Source organism: Mus pahari, chromosome 10 (assembly GCF_900095145.1).
Source record: "Mus pahari chromosome 10, PAHARI_EIJ_v1.1, whole genome shotgun sequence".
In the NCBI taxonomy this organism is placed as follows: domain Eukaryota; kingdom Metazoa; phylum Chordata; class Mammalia; order Rodentia; family Muridae; genus Mus; species Mus pahari.
Window position 1 is genome coordinate 91,960,849 of NC_034599.1, and position 22,528 is coordinate 91,983,376.

General features: G+C 44.1%; 2 protein-coding genes across 3 annotated transcripts in view; one reads left to right on the plus strand and one right to left on the minus strand.

Moving 5' to 3' along the window:
* Copb2 (coatomer protein complex subunit beta 2) overlaps positions 1-6,545 on the plus strand; it is a 28,318-nt gene extending 21,773 nt beyond the window's left edge. Inside the window, exons 21-23 of one of the 2 annotated variants that reach the window (XM_029542809.1) lie at positions 268-336; positions 547-660; positions 4,971-6,545. In XM_029542809.1, the coding sequence (XP_029398669.1) occupies positions 268-336; positions 547-642 (165 nt within the window). In that variant the 3' untranslated portion in view covers positions 643-660; positions 4,971-6,545. Of the gene's footprint in view, positions 1-267; positions 337-546; positions 884-4,970 lie in introns of those variants that run through there. The other variant, XM_021206627.2, reaches the window with a different exon arrangement.
* On the minus strand, positions 1,275-14,468 carry Mrps22 (mitochondrial ribosomal protein S22). The gene is made up of 8 exons (XM_021207258.1): positions 14,268-14,468; positions 10,600-10,763; positions 9,296-9,460; positions 6,933-7,076; positions 6,310-6,393; positions 4,839-4,984; positions 2,367-2,475; positions 1,275-1,469 (listed from the first exon to the last, which is right to left on the minus strand). The coding sequence occupies exons 1-8, from the start codon at positions 14,437-14,439 to the stop codon at positions 1,374-1,376; spliced, it is 1,080 nt and encodes a 359-aa protein (XP_021062917.1). The 5' UTR covers positions 14,440-14,468; the 3' UTR covers positions 1,275-1,373.
* Between the last annotated feature and the right edge of the window lie 8,060 nt (positions 14,469-22,528).

The following is a 22,528-nucleotide window of genomic DNA, read 5'->3' on the forward strand; positions in this document are numbered from 1 at the left end:
TTTTTTGGTTTTTCAAGACAGGGTTTCTCTGTGTGGCCCTGGCTGTCCTGGAACTCACTCTGTAGGCTAGGCTGGCCTTGAACTCAGAAATCCACCTGTCTCTGCCTCCCAAGTGCTGGGATTAATGGCGTGCATCACCATTGCCCGGCAACACTGTTGATTTAAAGTACTACTTGCCACTTCCTAATCCTGGGCTCCCTCTGCATGGGCAATATTTACATCTCTGGGCCTGTTCCTTTGGCTTCATATTTACCTCTTATTTTTTAGGAACCTGATGGAAAACCTGCTTCTAGCCCAGTTATCATGGCCTCCCAAATTACCCACAAAGAAGAAAAGGTGGGTCAGCCATCCTCTGCCCCACGTCCCATGTCAGGAACAGGCCTCTGAGGTTGAGATGTCTTTGGCATCCTAGCTCAGAGAGGAGGCTTCAAAGTAGGATGCTGCTGCTTGAGTCAGGAGGAAGGAGGCTGGGTTCTGGCCTTGGACTGTGGCCCGGGTAACACAGTAGTAAGTACTGTAACATTTACTCTCTCCCTCTTCCTGCAGAGTTTACTAGAACTAGAAGTTGATTTGGATAACTTGGAATTAGAGGATATTGACACAACAGACATTAATCTGGATGAAGATATTCTGGATGACTAAAGTTTGCCATTTACCGCAGTAAGGAATTATGGCATTTTCAAATCAATCATCATCCTGACCAAAACTATGGAAATCCTTGATTTGCATATGTAAACAAAGGGGAACATAGCCACTTCATCTTCAGAGGAGTTGATGGGCAGCATTTAAGTTACTATGTTCTCCTTGTTAACTGAAACAGACACCTGCTTTTTTCATATTGTCACTAGACTACCCCCATAAAATCTTTTGAATTAATGAAAAACTCTGAGTTTCCTTCCTAATGAAAATGACATTGAGTTTTAGATGGCTGGGCAAGACCATCTCACTCAGGGATCAGCTTCACCCTTTCCTTGAATAACTAAGGGCATTTTTCAAAACCTTGTTCTGACCTTGTATCCTAGCTTGGCTGCTGAGCATCTGTCCTGCCTTGTCCAGCTGGGCTCTCAACATTACCTGTTGGACTCTTTGGTATTGTGGCAGTGGGTTCTGTCTTTTATCTGCATTAATATAAAAAGAGAAATTCATAACCTGGCACTCACATATAAATGTCAGCCACGCCCATGCCACCTAGAAATTGAGTAGGGTAACAAATACTTTGAGAATTTAAAAAGCAGAAAAAACAAAAAACAAATCAAAACCAAGTTACAGAAAACTTAAGTTAGTAAGTACCTTTTAATCCCGAGATTTTTAATGTTCAGCTTAGTATTACCAAAATGGAAGGGCATTAATATGAAATGCATTTTTAACTGTTCTCAGGATGCTGCGGAATGGCTCGTGACTATTTCTTGATAAGTTTGAAGTGCTAATTCTATATAAGCTCCTCTCTGTGCTTCTGTTTTTGCGAAGACCTATGAAAATAGAAAAAACAAGTTCTAGAATCTAAAGCAACAGGCTATGAAGTGTATAAAGTTAGTTTTACGATGTCATAACCATTTTTGCAGTAGGGACACAATTTCCAGTAAGGTCTTCAGTTTCACAATAATCTCCCTGAGTAGATGAGATGGTGTATATGGACAGAAGTACCTTATCCAACAGCTGCAGCAACAGTAATTCTAAACCTTAGAATGGCTTTCATCTCTTATTAATAAACTATCAGTAAAGATTAAGACCCTGACATTGTACCTATCCTAGGTCAAAATGAAAACCATTATAGAGAAACTAGAGGGAATGAGAGCAAGCTTTTCATTGAAAAAAAAAAATTGGTGACTTTGTGAGTGCGTGTCTTAAAAAAATCTTGAAAAGCATACTGCTGTCCCTGGCTTAGCACTGAAAGTCATGGTGAGTACCAGTTTGTTGCTCCTCTTAGGGACATCACCTGTCACTTCTATCCTTAGGAACCAATACAGAAAATTTCAGTAAAGATAGCATCTTAACCTAGCACTGAGGGTGTGTCTGGGGAGCCCATGGCTTGAGAGGTGTGCAGTTCCAAAATGATCACACATTTTCCTGACACCTACCTGTCCCTCGTGAATGTGCCCACATTAAGGGCAGGAGGCTGTTCAGTACCTTGGGGACTTGACCACCTCCTTCCCACTGTCTGAACCTCTCATCTACAGCTGCCAGCTTGGCTACTACACCATCTAGAGGGCTACATGATTTCCCACGTCGCTAGTATAGGAAACACGAAAAACGGAGTTTTCATTCACATTAATGTTCTCAAGCCTAACATGTTCCATATTCACAACAATGTGTCATTAAATATGACCCACTCAATCATCACCACAAAACTGACAAAAGGACTCTACCTTAATTAAGTCGACTCCCTCAGCAGCCTGCTCTTTGGCCTCTTGAGCTGACTGGCCATCTGGATGGAGCATGTGGTACAGTTGGACCAGGCTGGTGGCATCATCAACCCTGGGAGTGGAAAAGCCTAGCATTACCAAGGGGTTTCACGCGTTTCTCAACCTTGTAAAATAAATTACATTTCAGACTTAACTCTGGTGAGGGAGAAGGTAGTTCTGTAATTCCAAAGCACTTGAAGGGCCAGAGGGATGGCTCAGTGAGTAAAAGCACTGATGCACAAGCCTGATGACCTGAGTTCCACCATGGAACACACATGAAGGTGGAAGGAGAGAGAACCAAGTCTACAAAGCTGTCCTCTTGTCCTGACCTATGGGGCAGGTAAGACGAGGCCCACTTTATGAGAATATGGCTGTATTCTTTGGGAGATGGAACATCTCTTTCCATAGAAACAATTCCTAGTGGCAAGGATTTCTGGACCAGGCAGTCCACATGATACACACAGGATACAAATTCTGCTTTATACTTCTGAGATTATTTCTAAACAGTTTATATCAACATGAAAACTCTTAGCTGTCCCCAAAACAATCTTCCCCCATAGTCCACACCTTCTAACTACTTATCCCTCAAAGCTGAGGGTTGGGGAGGACATAAAAATAACCCCAAGTGTTCACAGTTTGAGGCTTTGCTGTGTACGTTTAGCTCCTGGCTTCCAGTTGGAGAGATAGGGGTGAGGACACCATAATGCAGTGCTGTGCCAAAGTTGTCTCTCTTTGACCATCCACTTCTACACAGCCGGGCTGGGAGATGACAGGAGTATGCACATAACGCCTGAGGCCGTGGTGACCTAGTGAAATGCTCTGAGAAGGAACCAGCTGCTCAAACTGTACAAGCTTTTCTGGGGCACTTGTCTGTCATGCTTACTCTAGTACAAAAAGGCAGTAACAAGATGTCTCTTCCCAATACAAGATGAAAATAATTCCCTTTAAAATTTGGGCGTAATGGCTCTATGGGTTTCTACACTTCAGAATTATGTCTAAGCTCCTCCTGGCAGGCAGATGTTAACCACTGCAGATGTTAACTTTTACATAATAAGGAGTAATAGGAGAATACTGCATATTACCACATCCCATAGCTTCAGTATCCAGAGCTATTCTATCCTTACACTAAGTGCAGGGCTGTCTGCATTTGGGGAGCTTAAGGAGACAGTTCATAGGTCACATAATACAGAAAGGCACAGCCCCAACTAAGTCACCTGATGCTGAGGGAATTCTGCGGCCTTCTGAACTGGATTGCACTGTACATGCTGATGAAGCAAGCCTCCCAGGAATTATCACTAGGAAGGCTGTCCTGATGAAAAGCAATGCAGCATCCTGGGTAATATGAGTGTAATCTTTGAGTGACATTCAGATTGCAAATGAGATAATTCTGCAGTCTGAGGAGGGAATGACTACTGATAGCTCTTATTCAATCTTAATAATCCAGCAAGAGCGCTGAGGAAAGTTAACTTCTCACAGCAGCCATGATGGTTACTTCCCCTGAGAGTTTGGATTTTTTCGCCTAAATGTAAGAAGCTATTTTCTTTTCAGTTTTACCTCAAACTATATGCATAACTCAGAAATACTGAGTTTTGTTCCTAACCAAAGCAATAAACAAGTCATGAGCCTTTAAGTTTACTAGTATAGTTATTTTATACTATACAGTAGTCTATTAACTACAATGTATTTAAAGTCATTTTTACAAAATGGTAATTTTTAATAAATAGCATCAACAAACTTCCTTAACTAAAGATACCAACTATCTGTTTATTTTTGTTTTTAGACAGGGCCTGACTAAGTAGACCAGGCTGGCCTCAAATTCAAAAGATCCTCCCATTTAAGCCCCCATGTACCACCATACCCAGGCAGACTTTAATCTGTAAAGATGTAAAATCTTCACAGCACAGTATGATGAATTATATTTATGTTATTTTCAGTTAGCAACTTGAGAGCACATCAACTTGATGCCAAAAATACGCTCTTTCGCACCACCTTGAAAATTGCAGAAACCTTAGAAGCTTTTCAAAAAAACAAGGGCCATCAAAAAAAAGTTATTTTCCCAAGTTAAACATGTTAACAGGGACATCCTATGGGTAGAGTAGTTCTGCTAGAAAATAAGTGCCCACCAGATCTTACATTTACAACTCCCATGTAATATCCCTGAGTGCCAAGAAAACCCACAATACCCAGGAACACTGGAAAGTGAGGGTGAAAAAAAAATCTCAGTCTACTATTAAGATCCAAAGTCATATATTTTTTCTAACAACCTAGCTCTGATATGTAACTCAAAAGCAAAGACTAGAAGAACTATGCTAGAGAAAAAAATCCAAATGAAAATAAGTGAAAACTTCCTGTCACTGGAAAATACACTGCCATTGCAGAAATACTGACTTACTGTTGGGCAATAAATGATTAGTTACTCAGATCATTCATACTTACAAGTCTCTCTGGATCTGATCGATAAGCAAACCATCAATCTTTTTTTGATTTACAAAATACCAAGCCATTCCACCAAAGTGTCTCGTTGAACGTAAAAGCTCATATTTTCCATGTCTGTCTATATCTTCATAGGTCTGATGATGAACCTACTCACAGAAAATGCACAGAAAAATGAAAAGTGGGTGACATCACAGGGTTCACGTCAACCAGCAGGTCTACCTGCAAGCTGCCTGCCTAGCCTTGCTCACCTCAGTTAAGTACTTGCCTCATAAGCACAATCCCCAGAACCCACATAAAAACCATGTGTGGTGGGCACGCTGGTATTCCCAATGATGGCAAGACAGATCCCTGGAAGTTCACGGGCCATCCAGCCTAGCCAACTGAGCAGCGTTCCAGGCCCACGAGACCCTGCATCAAACAAAGCAAGCTACCCGAAGAACCCAAGCTTGCCCTCTGACCCACACATAGGAAACAGCAAACCTGCGCCTTCCCTACTAGAGTATCAGCCTTGTGTGTGTACACCTTCCTGTGAGTGTATAGCCCAACGAGGTCACCAGGATCCCCTAGTCCATGCCCCCTCTAACACTGCAGTCAGATATGTGCCAGCTCCCCTGGCTTTCACATGGGTGTTGGGAATCTAAACTCAGGAGTTCATGCTTGCACAGCAAGCACTTTACCTACTGAGCCCTCTCCTCAGCCCTGTCCAAAAGGCTTTAAAACTGATGAAGTTTTAAAGATGAAGAGAGTATCCCTCACCTAGTACTGCAGTCACACTTGATTCAGCCCCCCCACCTTGAACCATCCCCTGCATATGCACTGTATGTACAAACACGAATCTCAAGCTTACTTGAACCATCCCCTGCATGTGCATGTACAAAGCTTACTTGGGTTTTTCTACCTGCTGCTTAGTCTGTCATCTGAAACACCTCTACTCACCAAAGTCCCCTCTCTCACTGTTCCTTGCACCTCTAGAACCCCTTTCAAGGCACCTAGAAAGCCTTTTCTGAGAGTGCTCTTAACACAACATTTTAGGCAGAGGTGACGCCCACTCAGTCCTCTGTCCTGGGATCAGCTATGTTACCCACAATGACACTGCCCACAACCAGGCTCTCTGAACACATCCTTACTGAGCTATAAGACACACACTGCGCTTGGACAATTCTAATGGATGACTAACTGTTCCTATAAGGTGAACTGAGAGGAGAAAAGGCTTTGTCATCATCTGAGTCCTACACCAACCACTTTAACAGCAGTGCAACTAAGAGCAAGCCAGTTCACTCTACAAGCCCTGCTTCTTTCATTCTTAAGAGGCGTCTGAACACATAAAACATGTATCTACACTAAATAACGTTCAAGGTAATTCCCTTTCCTATAACCTGCATCAAAGCCTGTAGTAGAATTCAAGTGCTACATTTAAAACCTTTTGCAAAATTATTTAAATCTCATATTGGGAACTATCAAATATACTCACCTTGATATACTCAGTGGAATCTGGCTCAAACTGGGCAACACAGAGATTGAGGACATCGGCATGCCGGTCTTGGCTGTACATGGTCTAGAACCACATAGTAAAATGGGAGTCAGCTGAGAACCTGAAATCTTCCATCTGCCCTGACACCCCGGCAGGCCACACACAAGCCACCCGTGTGCCTATCAAGAGCACAGAGGGAGCTGGACATTGTGGTGCAGACCTTTAATCCCAGCATTTGGGCAGGGGCAGGGGCAGGGGCAGGGGCAGGGGCAGGGGCAGGGGCAGAGGCAGGCAGATTTTTGTGAGTTCAATGCCAGCCTGGTCTACATAGTTCCAAGACTGCCAGAGCTACACAGGGAGACCCCAACTCAAACAAAATAAAACAAACAAAACAACAAAAAAGAATAAGTAAATAAAATTTTAAAAAGCATATGGAAACGGCACAGGTTTTGTAAATGCCACACTTGGATTCAAACCCAACTAAACTAACTGTAAGAGAACCCTCATTAAGTTACTGCTACATTAGTGCCTGTGATATTAGTGCCTTTTGATATTGCCAGCAGTGCCAGAGCTGACTGCTTCAACAGAGGATCTTCATGGAAATGGAATTTAATTCACTGTACCTTAAGGTTTTCATCTTTGAAAATTACTGGTGGCAAAACTCTACGACCTTCTTTCGGGAAATAAATTTGTATCACTCTGTCCCGTTCTTCCCATGAAGCTTTGCGTAGTGTGCCGCTTGGTTCTCTAACAACAATAAAACGTTCCTGAAACAGAAAGCAACCAGAGGTAATTAAGTTGTGAAGAATTCTATTTAGCTTATGTGATAGCAAATACTATCTACGTGGCAGGATCTAGAATCACTTTGGAGACACTCTGTGTGTACGTGAGAGAGGCACTGTCTACTAGATTCGGTTGAGGCAGGCAGCCCCACGCGAATGTGGGCAGCACCATTCCATGAGCTGAGTCCTGGACTGCATATGAAGGGAAAGGTGAGCAAGCTCCAGCATTCATCTCTCTGCTTCCTAACTGCATGCAATGTGACCACAAGCTGGGCCACAGATAAAGACAGCTAAACTCCTAAAATGCTGACTTCTATCCACAATTGTGTAAGACCAGATGGAGGAGGGGCCCCTTTTCTAACCACAGCACTCGGTAGCACTTTAATGCATTCTGAGGGCCTAACTACAAACCACTCCTATCCTTCACTTATAAGGTTCAAATAAAAAGCTCCGTTTTAAATTGACCCCTCACTGCTCTTTTAGATTGGTAATCAAAGAAACTACAGTGGAAACAGTAATGTCTGAAAACTATCCATGAAACTTCCAATAGTTTTTACTAAAAAGTAAAAAATCCACTGAAAAGTTAGGATTTCTTGCATTATTGATCCCAGCACTTGGGAAACACAGGCAGACAGATCCCTGAGTTCAAGGACAGCCTGGAGAATTCTAGGACAGCCAGGGCTATATAGTGAGACTCTATCTCGAGAAACAAAAAAATAAAAAAGAAAGACAGACAGACAGACAGACAGACAGACATAAACCACTCCTCCTTGCTCAAGTCTAAATGGGACATCTATACCACAGCCCTCCAGGGAACAGGCTGAAGAAGGGCAGAAGGCATGTAAGAGCAGGAGATGGAGAGGGCTGCTGTGAAACCTGCCCTAAGGACACTGCATGGCTGCTGCACTCATGAACGCCTTACAACCTGTGTAAGACCTACACAGCTGCAGGACCAGGCCAGTGAACATTTCATCCTGGGCCAGGGAGGGGGCATAGGCATAAATGGCTCCACCCCTCCCTGAGCACCATTCTTAGTTAGGGTTTCTATTACTGTGATGAACATCATGACTGAAAGCACGCTGGGGGGAAGTGTTTGTTTTGCTTCACTTCCACATCTCAGTTCATCATGAAAGGAAGTGAGGACAGGAACTCTCACAAGACAGGAACCTGGAGGTTGAAGCTGTTGTAGAGACGATGGAGGGATGCTGCTTACTGCCTTGGTCCTCGTGGCTTGCTCAGCCTGCTTTTCTATAGAACCCAGGACCACCTCAGGGATGGCACCACCCACAGTGGGCTGGGCTGTTTCGCACCAATCAATAATTGAGAAAATGCCCATCAATAATTGAGAAGGATTCCAAGACAAGCAGGAGTAAGAGAGCAGACTAGAGACCGACAGCAACTAAAATGCCTTTCACACATGTATGACGCTGTTAATGGGCCTTAAAGAAAGAGGATAGGCTGTCATGTCCCCCACCCCTGCCCACATACACACAAGGAAACCCTTGAACTTCTGATCTTTTCCAGAAGTGTGAGCTAAGGACACCAGTCCAGCCCAGGGAGACTGGATGTTGTTTGCTGTCTGTGCCGTCTGCCTGGCTACACTTGCCTCGTTGTGTCTCAGCACAAGTGTCTTAGGGTTTCTACTGCTGTGATTAAAAGCTTAATGACCAATACAACCTGGGGAGGAAACAGTTTATTTCATCCCGCAACTCTCAAGTCACACACAATCCATCACTGAAAGACGTCAGGGTGGGAGCCTGGAAGCAGAAACTGAAACAGGCCATCAGGGAGTGCTCCTTACGGGATTGTTCCTCGTGGCTTTCTCAGCCTGCTTTCTAGCACCCAGAACCATCGGCCCAGGGATGGCCCCACCCCAAGTGAGCTGAATCTTCTCACATCAATCATCACACAGAAAAAGGCAGCACAGATTTGCCCACAGGCCAAGCTGGTAGGGACAGTTTCTCAATTTAGGCTCCCTCTTCAAAATGACTCCAGCTTTGTCAAGTTAGCAGCATGTTTCTGGTATCAGTCTGCAATACACCAACTCCACAGTCTGTGACAGCATGACGCAGACCTGAAAGCATTTCTTGTTTCTCTAGAGGCACCCCGCTTTGGAAGCTTCAGAGAGAGGGACGTCAGTCATCCCTCAGACCCATCTCCATGTGGTATTTCAAAGATTATCCTGCAATCTGGTATATACTCACCCGATGTGGTACGTTATATGATATATCAGTAAACACATATTTGTTTGTTTCTGTTCCTTCCAAGATCTTATCCTCAGCTAATACGTCATTTATTGGCTTCCGTTCTTCCAGAACTGGTGGCATCTTTAATCGTACTTTAGCTGCCTCAACTGCCAGTCTAGTAGCCTAAAGAAATAAAATACCTCTTAAGTCATACTGCCCAAAAGAAACATTCGATAAAAGCACCACTCATCAAAAATGCTAATAACTACAAAGAGGAGAAGCTGCAGCCATGAATCTGTGCATGAAAAACCCAAACCTGGACTTGGGGACCCAGCCTTTCCTGTGGTGTGACAAAGAACACCGGCTACCCACTTACCCGCAATCCAAGCAGCAAAGGATGTTGTAGACAGAGCCATGCTGCAAGAGACTCTTACACAAAGCCTGCATTCATTCAGTGTTCACTATGAGCCAGCCATCAAATACGCCAAACAGGCGCTGAAGTGACAGATCAGCTGTGAAGAGCGCTGGCAGCTCATGCAAAGATCTGGGTTTGGTTCCCAACACCGACATGGTGGCTCACAACCATGTGTAACTCCAGTTCCAGGGGTGCCATGCCTTCTTCTGACTTCCAGCACATGGTGCACACACATACATACAGGGAGAACACCCAAACACATAAACAAAGGAAACCAAATGTACTGGGTTCACTCGATGCTCCAGACCTACTAAGCCAGCTGCTGCTATTATCATGTCTATTTGATGGAAAGCAGGGGTTACACAGTAGGCACAGTGCTAGGAGCCGCACTGGTGTGGGAACTGAGATCCAAAGCCTCCAGTCCCAAGCACAGTATTTACAGTGGCGAGCTCTGGGAGGAGACTGAGTCAGAATGAAGCATGCCAATGTCTCCCAGACTCACACAGCAGAGTATGCTCCACAGCGGGCTGCAGACTCTGCTACCTGGAAGAGCGTGCGGCTCAGCAGATTTCTAACCTCACCAACCCTTCAGCTCCAAGGCTGCTGAGGAGAAACAGCAGAAGTTGTTCTAGGAAGGGAGCTGGAACAGGCAAGACCAAAGACGGACAGACTGATCTGGGGCAGGGAGAAGGTTCAGGCTAGACACTTAGACTTGACTCCAGTGTGCTCAACTATGGCCACACCCCTTGCTCCTCTTCACCTGCCTACCCACACTTTCCTCAGCTCTAAGCCTCCTTCGCCCCTCACCCATGCCTACGGAGGAACAGCACTGAGATCTACAGTGGACTCTGTAAGTCTTATTTAACCCTGAGAGAAAGGTATTCTACCAATACTCGAGCTGACATACCTCTTCCAACTGTGCCTGTGTCATTAACTTATAGGTTGGTGGCTTCAGTGGTTGTATAGCAGGCCTGAAAGTCTTCTGCAAGTCCAGGCCTGTCATCTTGGTGAGGATCCTCTGGACCTCCTCATCCATAAAAGTAGGTTTCTTGACTTCTGAGCTACCAGACTCTGTAACATAGATTTCAGTAATAAGAAGCTGCCCACAATGGCAAGCCAAGATGTCTGTCTCTCAGTGGCAAGTTAACAATAAAAACCTTCTGTAGAGAATACGCTTCAAAACTACATGATGCTAATATTTATGGGATCCTTTCATTCATTCAATGCTTAAGATTTCCTGAACATTGACCCGCATCTGCTCAGTTCTGGGCAAGGGAAAGCTCCCTAAGCAGCCTGTCACTGTGATGGCCAAATTCTTCAGCAGAAGAGCTGAAGAGAAGATTAAGGGTGTTGGAGGTGCCTGTGTTCTGGTGGCTTAAAAGCCACACCGGAGGTTAATTAAATGCTAACATTTTCAAAAAAAAAAAAAAAAATTTTCCTGAATATTCACCATGACACACACGGTCTGCCAAGAAGATGGTCTACTACAGTGAGCACCATGAAAACTAAAGATGGCAATCACTGACCTGTCTCCTCTTTTTGGTTGTTATTTTGGAGGAGGTGGTAGAAACAGAACAGAGGACCTGGCACACAGTACTACCTGTAAGCTACACTTCGACCCTCAGATTGGCTTCCTAGAAGCCAGACACAGCACACCCACAAAACAGGTCCTAACCTCCCAATTTTACGAATGGGAGTGCCAATGCTAACCCAAAGAAAAGTGGCTATTAGGAACGAGGGTTTAGCAAGGGTCACCTGGGCCTTGAGCCTCAATCACTTCCCAGCTAAGCCCAGCTCCGGCTCACACACTTTCCCTCTGCCTTTCACTCACTTCTTGTTCTCTTTCCTTTAGGCATAATGTTTTTTGTCCACTATGTAAAGTTTACCCTTGGGTTATTCATATACTGATATTTCTGCCCTCATACCTTGTTTCAATCTTGACCAGCACTGTAATGCTTATACCAAGAGTCTCCTGGCTCAGGCTTGTGTAAACAGTTCTTACCATTTATTCTGTGCCTTGTCAATAAATGCTGACCACCCAATAGCTGAGCAGAAGACAGAATAGGTGGGACGTGGTACTTCTGCCAGCCAAAGGAAAGAGAAAGGGGGAAAGCAAGATGCAAGATTCAGATCCGCCAGGAAGATGGAGGAACTGGCACCAGGAGGAAGGGGTCCAGAAAAATCACAGAAACACACATGAAGCCCAAAGAGCCAGGTCAATAATAATACGCATGTATCAAGGGAGAGGACTGGGAGGTAGCCAGATTAGCATAGAAGGCATAGGTAGATCATTTAACTGCTTGGCTATTGAGGTGCAATTTTAAATAGACTTTGGTTTCTTTGTGTGGTTACTGGGGACTAGCATTAAGGTAAAGAAATACAACCACTGGATTAATTTATTGCTAATATTTATATTAAAGATAATTCAATAACACTTTCCACTGGAAAAGTAAAAGGCCATCTTTTCCTAGGTTCCTCTTAGCCGTTAGTCCCATAGATACTAGCGCCCTACAAGATCCTGGCCGAGCTGCTTCTCTCCCTGTTCATAGTCCCACTGGGAACTCTTCTAGCTTTCTATGGCTTTAATTACATCCATCTGCCAGAGACTCTAAAATCCCAATCCCGACCCAAGGTCATCTCCACCCACTTCCCGATGGACATCTCACCTGTACGCCAGTACTACCAGACCATAACATCCCCAAAACCTATTCTTGTCTCATACTTGTGGTCCCTACTGTTCTCTATCACAGCGCTGTCCATTGGTCATTCAGTCCAGAGACTTAAAATGATTCCTGACTTCTTCCATACCCAACACACTGAGCCCAAAAAAAAAGCAGTTAAAATGACAGAAGTGACCATTATTAACACATAGGAAATATTCACTGTGCAGTGCTTACTGAGCTAAATACACACCATACCCAATATTCAGCTCTCACAGCAACCCTATAAAGCAATATGACAGTTATCCCACTTTTGCAAAAATGAATACTAGTTAATCGTCTCTTTTTAGAGCTATTTCCCACTGCCATTACTTTAGTCAGAGCCATTCTTGCTCCTTACCTTGGCTTCCCTCTTTCCTGACCTCACTACAAACCATTCCTATGAAGAGATTCCTTGAGAGTAATCTGCTAAAAAAGGCAAGCAAGATGATTTAAAACTTTCACATTTAAAACTCATATGGTTTGACTGTGTCCCCCACTGAGAGATTTAGTCTCTGTCCTAGGTAGGGTTTCTATCACTGCAGTGAATCACCAGGGCCATAAGCAAGCTGGGGAGGGAAGGGTTTGGCTTACACTGCCACAGTGTAGTCTCTATCATTGAAGGAAGTTGGGACACAAACACGAGTTGCCCCGAAGCAGAAGCTGATACAGAGGCCATGGAGGGGTGCTGCTTACTGGCTTGCCCCTCCATCCCCCGGCTTTCTTGTAGAATCCAGGACCACCACCAGCCCAGGCACTGCACTACCCACAATGAACTGGGCCCTCCCACATCAAACACTAATTAAGAACATGTCCTACAGCTGGATCTTACAGAGGTGTTTCTTTCCATTCAGATAATTCTAGCTTGTTTCAAGTTGACACAGAACTAACTAGAACATTCTTTGAAGACCAAATCCTGTGTTTATTCTCATGGTCACACAGAACTAACTAGAACATTCTTTGAAGACCAAATCCTGTGTTTATTCTCATGGTCACCTACGAGCTCCCATAACAATAAAGGCTCAGCACTGCACAATCTAAGACAATCTCACCCACCTGCTCAACTCTAGCGACCATTTTTACTCTGATGTTCCTCATTTGTATCTAACTGTATACTGAACCTGGAATAACAAAGACATCTCAACTTCAACACAAAACAAGCATAATTCCACTTCCTTTCCCATTTTTAATTTTCATTTTACCAAGTCATCAATCCAAACTCAAAAAATCAACCACGTAAACTGTTTCTACCATTAACATTCTCTAGTTTGGCACTAGTCTCCATTCAACTGTTTACCACCAAAACCTGAACACTTACTTAGACATCATCAATCCTAACTCCAAAACAGCCCCCTCCCCCCCCAAATACCAGCGTTGTTTCTTCTCTATGCTGCTTATTATGGTGTCCTCTCGTTCAGAATGCTTACTTTCACCTTAGCATGGTTAGCCTGGTGGCAGCGTTGACCGTATTTTCCCTGGGATTCATCCCTATGCGTCCAACATAGTTTGCAAGGCAACTAGTTGCTCCCCCCGACCCCCCGACGTAGCCCGGATCATCGTGCTCTGCCAATCGCCACTGGGATAACAGAGTCCAGGTCAACCTTACAGCATGCGCCCAGCTAGTGTAGTGTAGTGCTTTGCAAGGGGCAGCACGCAAGCACTAGTGGCTGAGTAACTGAAGGAAGGAAGGAAGGAAGGAAGGAAGGAAGGAAGGAAGGAAGGAAGGAAGGAAGGAAGGGAGGGAGGGAGGGCTTAGATAAGCTCTGCGAGGACAGACGGAAGCCGACGCGGTCTGACAAGCGGCCGTGCCGTTTTCACTAGTTAGAGCAAGCTCTAAGTTTTCCGGGCGTTCAGCAGAGTTCTGACGGTCACTCACCGGCCTCGGAGCTGAGCGGGCGGCGAGGCAGCCCCACCTGGAAGGGCTGGGGCCGCGTCGCGAGCAGAGCATCGGGGTGGCGCTGGGCTGTGGCCCGAGTACAGACCCGCCGTGCTCGCCGAGAGCCCAACTGGAACCTCCACAGCGACAACGGAGTCCTGACTGCAGCCATGATTACCAGACGTCCTTTGCGCCGGAATCGATAGAGCGACTTCCGGCTCGAGAGGGTTTTGTGCAGCATTTTGGGAAATGTAGTCTGGGTGGAGGCAAGACGCTGCGGAAGCATTTTAAAACTAATAAAATCCGAGGCTTTGTGCAAGCTTGGCAAGCACTGTACGGAATGAGCTATATGCCCCGTTCAGGTCCCCCTCAAATCCAATTCTGCTTTCTGCCCTCTGATTACAGATGTGGGATTGAACTTTTAAAAGATTTTTTTTATTATTATTAATTTTGTTTGTGTGTGCATGCGCATGAACTTGTATGTGGAGGTCAGAGGATAGCCTGGGAGAGTCGCCGCTCTCTTTCGACCCAGAGATGGAGCTCAGATCAAACTTGATAGTAGGTATCTTTACAACCTGAGCAGGAATCTCACCAGCCCATTTACTTTTGGTTGTTTATAGTCTTAGCTTTCTCATTTGTATACAAGACATATTGATAGTACATGCATACATACATACATACATACATACATACATACATGTTAAGAGTACATACATTAAAAAAACAAAATAAGGGCTTGGAATTTAGCTCAGCACTAGACACTAGAGTACTTGCCCAGCGTGTGTGGGGCCCTATGTTCAGGTCTATGACATGGACACGTGCAACATCCCACCAACTGCTTATTCACAAGTACGTGTTTGAGTCTCTCGATGTGTGTACAAGTTTTTGTTTTGTTTTATTTTGTTTTTGTTTGTTTTTTTTTTCTATGTGCTCCTTTTCTCTTTTCTTTTTGTTTTTATGATTCTGAATAATGAATGTGCCTAGACCTCTTCTCCCACTTGCGGGTTTAAATCCAACTGCTTGCAGTGCAGTTCTTTCAAACTTTTCAAATGCATCCCAAATGTTAGTTCTTCATCCTGAATCCATAACCACCAATCACCTTATACCTTCCCTTCATAGGCCCTTCTATAATTTCTGGTCATTCTCCTTATTATCTGCTTGTTTTTCTCACCATATGAAGGCAATGCCTATACATTATTATAATTTTACCTACTACAGTTTATGTGCAGAGCAAGCACTTGTTGAATGAAAGGATGGATGGATGGGTGGATGAGTGGGTACATGGATGGATGGATGGATGGATGGATGGATGGATGGATGAGTGGGTACATGGATGGATGGATGGATGGATGGATGGATGGATGAGTGGGCAGATGATTTCATTATATTCTTTCCCAGGTGACTAGGGAGTGCAAGTCTTTTCCTTCCATAGATTATTCAGTTTAAGTAAGCACTTGGCCCTACGCCGGGCAGAAGAAAATTGTTGAACAAATATGCATTTGCATTTGCTGGATAGAGAGAGATTTAACGCCTAACCTCACCAATTTTCTTCCCCATCCCCCATTGTGAAAATTCATTTAACAAAATGGAGTCACGCCTAGCTTATTCCATTGTAAAGGAGTCTCCTCTCCACAGGAGACACTATAGCTTGAACACTTAGTGCAAGAGCTGTTTCACCAAACCACTCTGCCCACAAAGGCTCCCTGCCTTTAAGAATAGTTTTATTTAGTAACTAACACCAGTGCTGCTGTGACCATTAGACTGGCTCACACAGTCATTTCTGCAGCTTGCCAGTTTTCTTAAGCAAAAGAGCCCCCCGCCCCCCAAAAAACCCCATCTCCCTTCATTTCAAAGTGATTGAGACTGTCTTAGTAAAACCCACAACTTTTTCTTTGTTCACTGAACATATCAGGGATCGCCCCAGTTTTATATACTTATGCCCCAGTTTCTAATCTTTATCTTTGTTCCCAAATAATTGTTTTTTGGAAACCCATACCTGTGTTTCTGTTTGAGTTTGAAAAGGTTATTTACGTAATTTATTCATTTGATTATTTGTATATGTGAGTTTATGTGGATGTCTGTGTGTTCTAATCTATTACCTTCTTCATGTGCACGTTACATTGGGGTCTCTCTCTCTATACTCGGGACTCATGCTTTCTTGGACAGCCTGGAAGCCCCAGGGAGCCTCCTGTCTCCACCGTTCTCTATCCATGCTGGGAGGCACGCATGGGATGACCACTCGGTTACATGTGTTCTGGAATCTGAGCTTTGGTTCTCATGCTTGTGCAGCAAGTTCCCTTAACTCCTGAGCAATTGAAGGTGACAGCATTATGGACTCTGCTATTGCTATTTGAGTGGGGGAGGAAGACAGCCCTAGGCTTGGCCTTAATTCAGGTAGGGGCTTGTATTAGTTAGTGTTTTACTGCTGTGAACAGACACCACGACCAAGGCAAGTCATATAAAAACAACATTTAATTGGGGCTGGCTTACAGGTTCAGAGGTTCAGTCCATTATCATCAAGGCAGGAGCATGGCAGTATCCAGGAAGGCCTGGTGCAGGAGGAGCTGAGAGTTCCACAGTGACACACCTATTCCAACCAGGCCACACCTCCAGATGGTGCCACTCCCTGGTCCAAGAATATACAAACCATTACAGGGCTACTATCCTGATCTCCCCCATCACTCTATGTACTAACAAGTACCAATAGTGGGAGACTGAATTGGAAATGCATGCAGCAGGATCCCACCTCAAGCATTTTCTCTCAGAAGCAACCCTATCCTTTCTTTCCCATGGCCACTGATAAGAAGAGAGGCCAAAGAGCTTATTTTTACTATATCCTGGTGTTGCAGTTACCATTCTATTACTGTGAAGAGACTCCATGACCAAGGCAACTCTCTTTTTTTCCAATTTTTATTAGGTATTTTCTTCATTTACATTTCAAATGCTATCCCAAAAGTCCCCTATACCCCCCCCCCGCTCCCCTACCCACCCACTCCCACTTCTTGGCCCTGGTGTTCCCCTGTACTGGAGAATATAAAGTTTGCAAGACCAAGGGGCCTCTCTTCCCAATGATGGCCAACTAGGCCATCTTCTGCTACATATGCAGCTAGAGACACAAGCTCTGGGGGTACTGGTTAGTTCATATTGTTGTTCCACCTATAGGGTTGCAGACCCCTTCAGTTCTGTCTTAGTCAGGGTTTCTATTCCAGGACAAAACATCATGACCAAGGAGTCAGTTGGGGAGGAAAGGGTTTATTCAGCTTACACTTCCATACTGCTGTTCATCACCAAGGAAGTCAGGACTGGAACTCAAGCAGGTCATAAAGCAGGAGCTGATGCAGAAGCCATGGAGGGATGTTCTTTACTGGCTTGCTTCCCTGGCTTGCTTAGCCTGCTCTCTTATAGAACCAAGACTACCAGCCCAGAAATGGTCCCACCCACAAGGGAACCTCCTTCCTTGATCACTAATTGAGAAAATGCCTTACAGCTGGATCTCCTGTAGGCATTTCCCCAACTGAAGCTCCTTTCTCTGTGATAACTCCAGCTTGTGTCAAGTTGACACAAAACTAGCCAGTACAATTGACCCCTTGTCAACTTGACACACAAACACATCACTAGTAAGCCTCAACCCTTAGTTTCTTATTCATCCCCAAGATCTAAACAACTTTAAAAGTCCCACAGTCTTTACATATTAAAAGTTCAATCCTTTTAAAATATCCAATATCTTTTAAAATCCAGTCTTTTTACAATTAAAAGTCTCTTAACTGTGGGATCCACTAAAATATTTCCTTCAAGAGGGAAAAACATCAGGGCACAGTCACAATCAAAAGCAAAATCAATATCCAACCATACAATGTCTAGGATCCAACTCCCAATCTTCTGGGCTCCTTCAAGGGCTTAGGTCATTTCTCCAGCCCTTTCCTTTGTAGCATACATCGTGTCTTCTAGGCTCCAGCTGCCTGTACTCCACTGTTGCTGCTGTTCTTGGTGGTCATCTCATGATACTGGCATCTCCAAACACTGCTGTCTTCCACTGTAGCTAGGCTTCACCAATTGCCTCTCATAGGCTCTCTTCATGGTGCCAAGCCTCAACTCCTTTGCATGACCCCTTCAGTCCTGGGCCATCAATTGCAACTGAGGCTACACCTTCACCAATGGCCTTCCATGGCCTCTCACAGTGCTTCCATGGCCTCAGCTGCTCTGCATGACCCCTTCATGCCTTCAAAATCAGTACCACCTGGGTAACTCTTACACATTACCAAGTCCAGCCACAGCACAAGGCACAACCTTGGCTATCTCTGGAACACAGCCTCTGTGCTCTCAGAAAACACTTCCCAGAAGATGTCACTTCAATGATGCTGGTCTCTTCTTAATCACCGCTAATTTCTTAGCTCCAGCTAACCAGCATCAATAGTCCCAGTAATGCAAAGTTTTCACTTTAGTAGTTCTGGTATCTTGTTAATCACAGCTGATTCTTCTGCCCCAGCTAACCAGAACCACAGAATCTTCACAATCAAAATAGCAATGGCCCTGAAAAAAGTCTTTAATTTTCCATCTGAAATTACACAAGCCAGGCCTCCATCTTTTGCACTGTTCTCAACTTTATGTTTCAAGCTCCTACACAATATTCCACAGAGCTCTTAACATGGAAAAGATCTTCTGGTCCGAAGTTCCAAAGTCCTTCCACAGTCCTCCCCAAAACAGGAATTTTGGTCAGGTTGTCACGGGAATACCCCACTATGCTGGTACCAATTTGTCTTAGTCAGGGTTTCTATTCCTGCACAAACATCATGACCAAGATGCAAGTTGGGAAGGAAAGGGTTTATTCAGCTTACACTTCCATACTGCTGTTCATCACCAAGGAAGTCAGGACTGGAACTCAAGCAGGTCATAAAGCAGGAGCTGATGCAGAAGCCATGGAGGGATGTTCTTTACTGGCTTGCTTCCCCTGGCTTGCTCAGCCTGCTTTCTCATAGAATCCAAGACTACCAGCCCAGAGATGGTCCCACCCACAAGGGGCCTCTCCCCCTTGATCACTAATTGAGGAAATGCCCCACAGCTGGATCTCATGGGGGCATTTCTCCAACTAAAGCTCCTTTCTCTGTGATAACTCCAGCTGTCAAGTTGACACAAAGCTAGCCAATACAAGTTCCTTGGGTATTTTCTCTAGCTCCTCCTCTGGGGGCCCTATGTTCCATCCAATAGATGACTGTGAGCATCCACTTCTGTGTTTGCCAGCCACTGGTATAGCCTCACAAGAGACAGCTATATCAGGGTCTTTTCAGCAAAATCTTGCTGGCGTATGCAATAGTGTCTGCATTTGGTGGCTGATTATGGGATGGATCCCCGGGTGGGGTAGTCTCTGGATGGTCCATCCTTTTGTCTCAGCTCCAAACTTTGTCTCTGTAACTCCTTCCATGAGAATTGGGAACAAGGCAACTCTTATAAAAGAAACTGTTTTATTGGGGGCTTGCTTAGAGTTTTAGGGGATTAGTCCTTAATTGTTATAGCAGGATGCAGACAGACATGGGCTGGAGTACTAGCTGAGAGCTTCCCATCCTGATCCAAAGGCATGAGGCAGAGAGAAAGATACATATGTGGGCTTGGCAGCAACTTTTAAAACCACAAAGCCCACCACCAGTGATCAATACACCTCCTCTAACATGGCCACACCTCCTAATCCTTCTCAAACAATTCCACTAACTGGGGACCACGCATCTAAACACATGAGCCTATGGGGGCCATTCTCATTCGAACCACTACACCCGGGCACCCTATGAATGGACAAGAGGTGTACATTAATGCAAGAGGAAATGGATCTGGTAGTTGTATTAACTTTATGTGGCAGTGGAACAGGTTAGTACACATTTGGTGGATTACAATAGCAGGAATATCAAAATTCTACATGTTAGAAATCCGATGTCAGTATCCAATGACCAAAGCCAAAGCATTGGCAGTCCCTGCTCCTTTCAGGGGACTTGCAGGAGAATCTGTCCCCATCCCTCCCAGCCACTCATGACTACAATATTCTGGACTTGTGGATGCACCACTCCTGTCCCTACCTCCAGCTTCCTCAGCTTCCCCCTTTAGTTTGTATCAATAGAAAAATTTCTCTTTGCCCCTCTCTAAGGATATTCATGGAATGAAGTTATAATCCTAGCTAGCTCCTATAAAATACACACAATCCAGATATTTTGTTTACATGCTATAAGTCCACATTAGGCAGATTTCTGAGTTATTCTAACTTATTCCCCAGCTATAAAGTTCCTTGTCACTTGCTGTTTCTCCTGGCCACATGCTCAATGTCCCTCTCCTCTCGTTCTAGCCTCTTCCATCTTCCTTCTTCTCTCCCCTCCCTTTCCCTGCAATGCCCTCAACACATTCCTCAAATCCCACCTTTCTCATATAATAAAAGGGACACCAATTTTTGGAGCCCCTACATTTTATACTGATGCAAATAAATCAAGAAATGAAGGATATAAGTCAGAAAATATAAGTAATGTGAGAATCCTTGTAATTAAGTTCAAAAAATCAGAGTTATATGCAGTTCTTAGGGTGTTATTAGATTTTCAAGAATCTCTTAGTAGAGTGACTGACCCTCAATATGCAGAAAGAGTTGTTTTGCATATAGAAACTGCTAAACTTATTCAGGATGATTCCAAATTAACTTCACTGTTTATTCAACTACAACAAGAAATCAGAAATAGAAATTAGCTATTATAACACATAACAGATTCCCATACAGGTCTACTCGACCTGCTAGCACAAGGTAATGATGAAATTGATAAGTTATTGATAGGAAGTGTGCTAGAGGATTCAGAATTTCATAAAAAATACCACGTTAACTGCAAAAGTTTGAAACGGGAATTTTCTATCACCTAAGCCAAGGGGATAGTAAAGACATGTCCCACTTATTCTATATATAACCAATTTCCATTAACTACAGGGAGTAACCCTAAAGGTACCCAAAGAAATGAAATATAGCAAATGGATGTGTTTCATTTTACAGAGTTTAGTAAACTGAAATGTGATATACTACAGCACATATTCAGGATTTCAATGGGCAACTGTTTTGACTTCTGGGAAGTCTGATTCTGTAATTATGCATTTGTTAGAAGTTATGATCATTATGGGAATAGCCACACAAATTAAGACTGGCAGTGCTCCAGCATATGTTTCTAATAAGTGAAGTGACTTTTTTTTTTTACATATTATGATATAAAACATGTTACAAGTATACCACACAATCCTACAGGACAAGCAACTGTGGAGAGATCTAATTGTACTTTTAAAAAAACGCTTAACAAACAAAAGGAGGTAACAGAGACCCCCCAGAGATACATTACACGGTGCTCTATTAACTCCAAAAATCTTGACTGCTACTGAGCTACAGCTGTTGGGAGATATTGGATTATGGGGGCGGAGGGAACCTCCTGAACTAACTAAACCAGCCTGTTTATTTTAAATGTCCTAACCTCAGAATGGAAAAAAGGAAATGTGTTATGCTTGCAGAGAGGATTTTGCCTATATTTCCACAGGAAATATAGAAAAGCTATGGATTCCTTCCAAATTCATTAAAAAACCCAAACAAAACAACAACAACAACAACAACAAAAACAGACATAACAAGATCTTGGCTACAGACAAGAAGAGACAAATCAGGAGCAAACCCAGGTAACTTTCATATGGTGATCCTGCGTTTGGGGACAGCTGTAGGACTGGCTGAGAAACATCTCCAGCCAAAACATCGGCTTGCATGGCCAATCAATCGTGTTGGCTGCAGGGTTTTCATAACTTATTATTGCATGCCCTCCTTTCATATGGTGTGAATGAAGAGTGATAATGCAGTTCGGTTGTATAATCAAACTAGCTTTAAAAAAAAAAAAAAAAAAAAAAAGATGTCTTTCACCTGCTCAGAGAGAGAGCAGAAAGTCACCTCCGGCTAAGCTGTGTACTTTGTGCACTCCATGTATTGTTGGCAGAGAACTGTGTATTACTTGTAAGAAATGGTGTTTTCAGAAAATGACACCCAAGGTAGCCACACTAACAAGCCCCACCCCGCCCTCGAGGATGCTGGCACACCTGATGCTACCTCAAACTGTTCCAGTGCCATCTCTGCCCTGCCCTCGAGGATGCTGGCACGCCTGATGCTACCTCAAACTGCTCCAGTGCCATCTCTCAAGAGACTTGCTTCCAGAACAGCTTCAGACCCCGGACGATCTCAGTCCATCCAGACTTACAGACTTGATCCAGTCAGGTCT

Excerpts from the sequence above, each read along its gene's own strand:
- Mrps22 (XM_021207258.1), bottom strand. The coding sequence starts at position 14,439 with ATGGCTGCAGTCAGGACTCCGTTGTCGCTGTGGAGGTTCCAGTTGGGC. Across the intron at positions 6,394-6,932 it reads TCAAAGATGAAAACCTTAAG|ACCATGTACAGCCAAGACCG; the intron begins GTACAGTGAATT and ends ATGTGGTTCTAG. Across the intron at positions 2,476-4,838 it reads GATCAGATCCAGAGAGACTT|GGTTGATGATGCCACCAGCC; the intron begins GTAAGTATGAAT and ends TTCCACTCCCAG.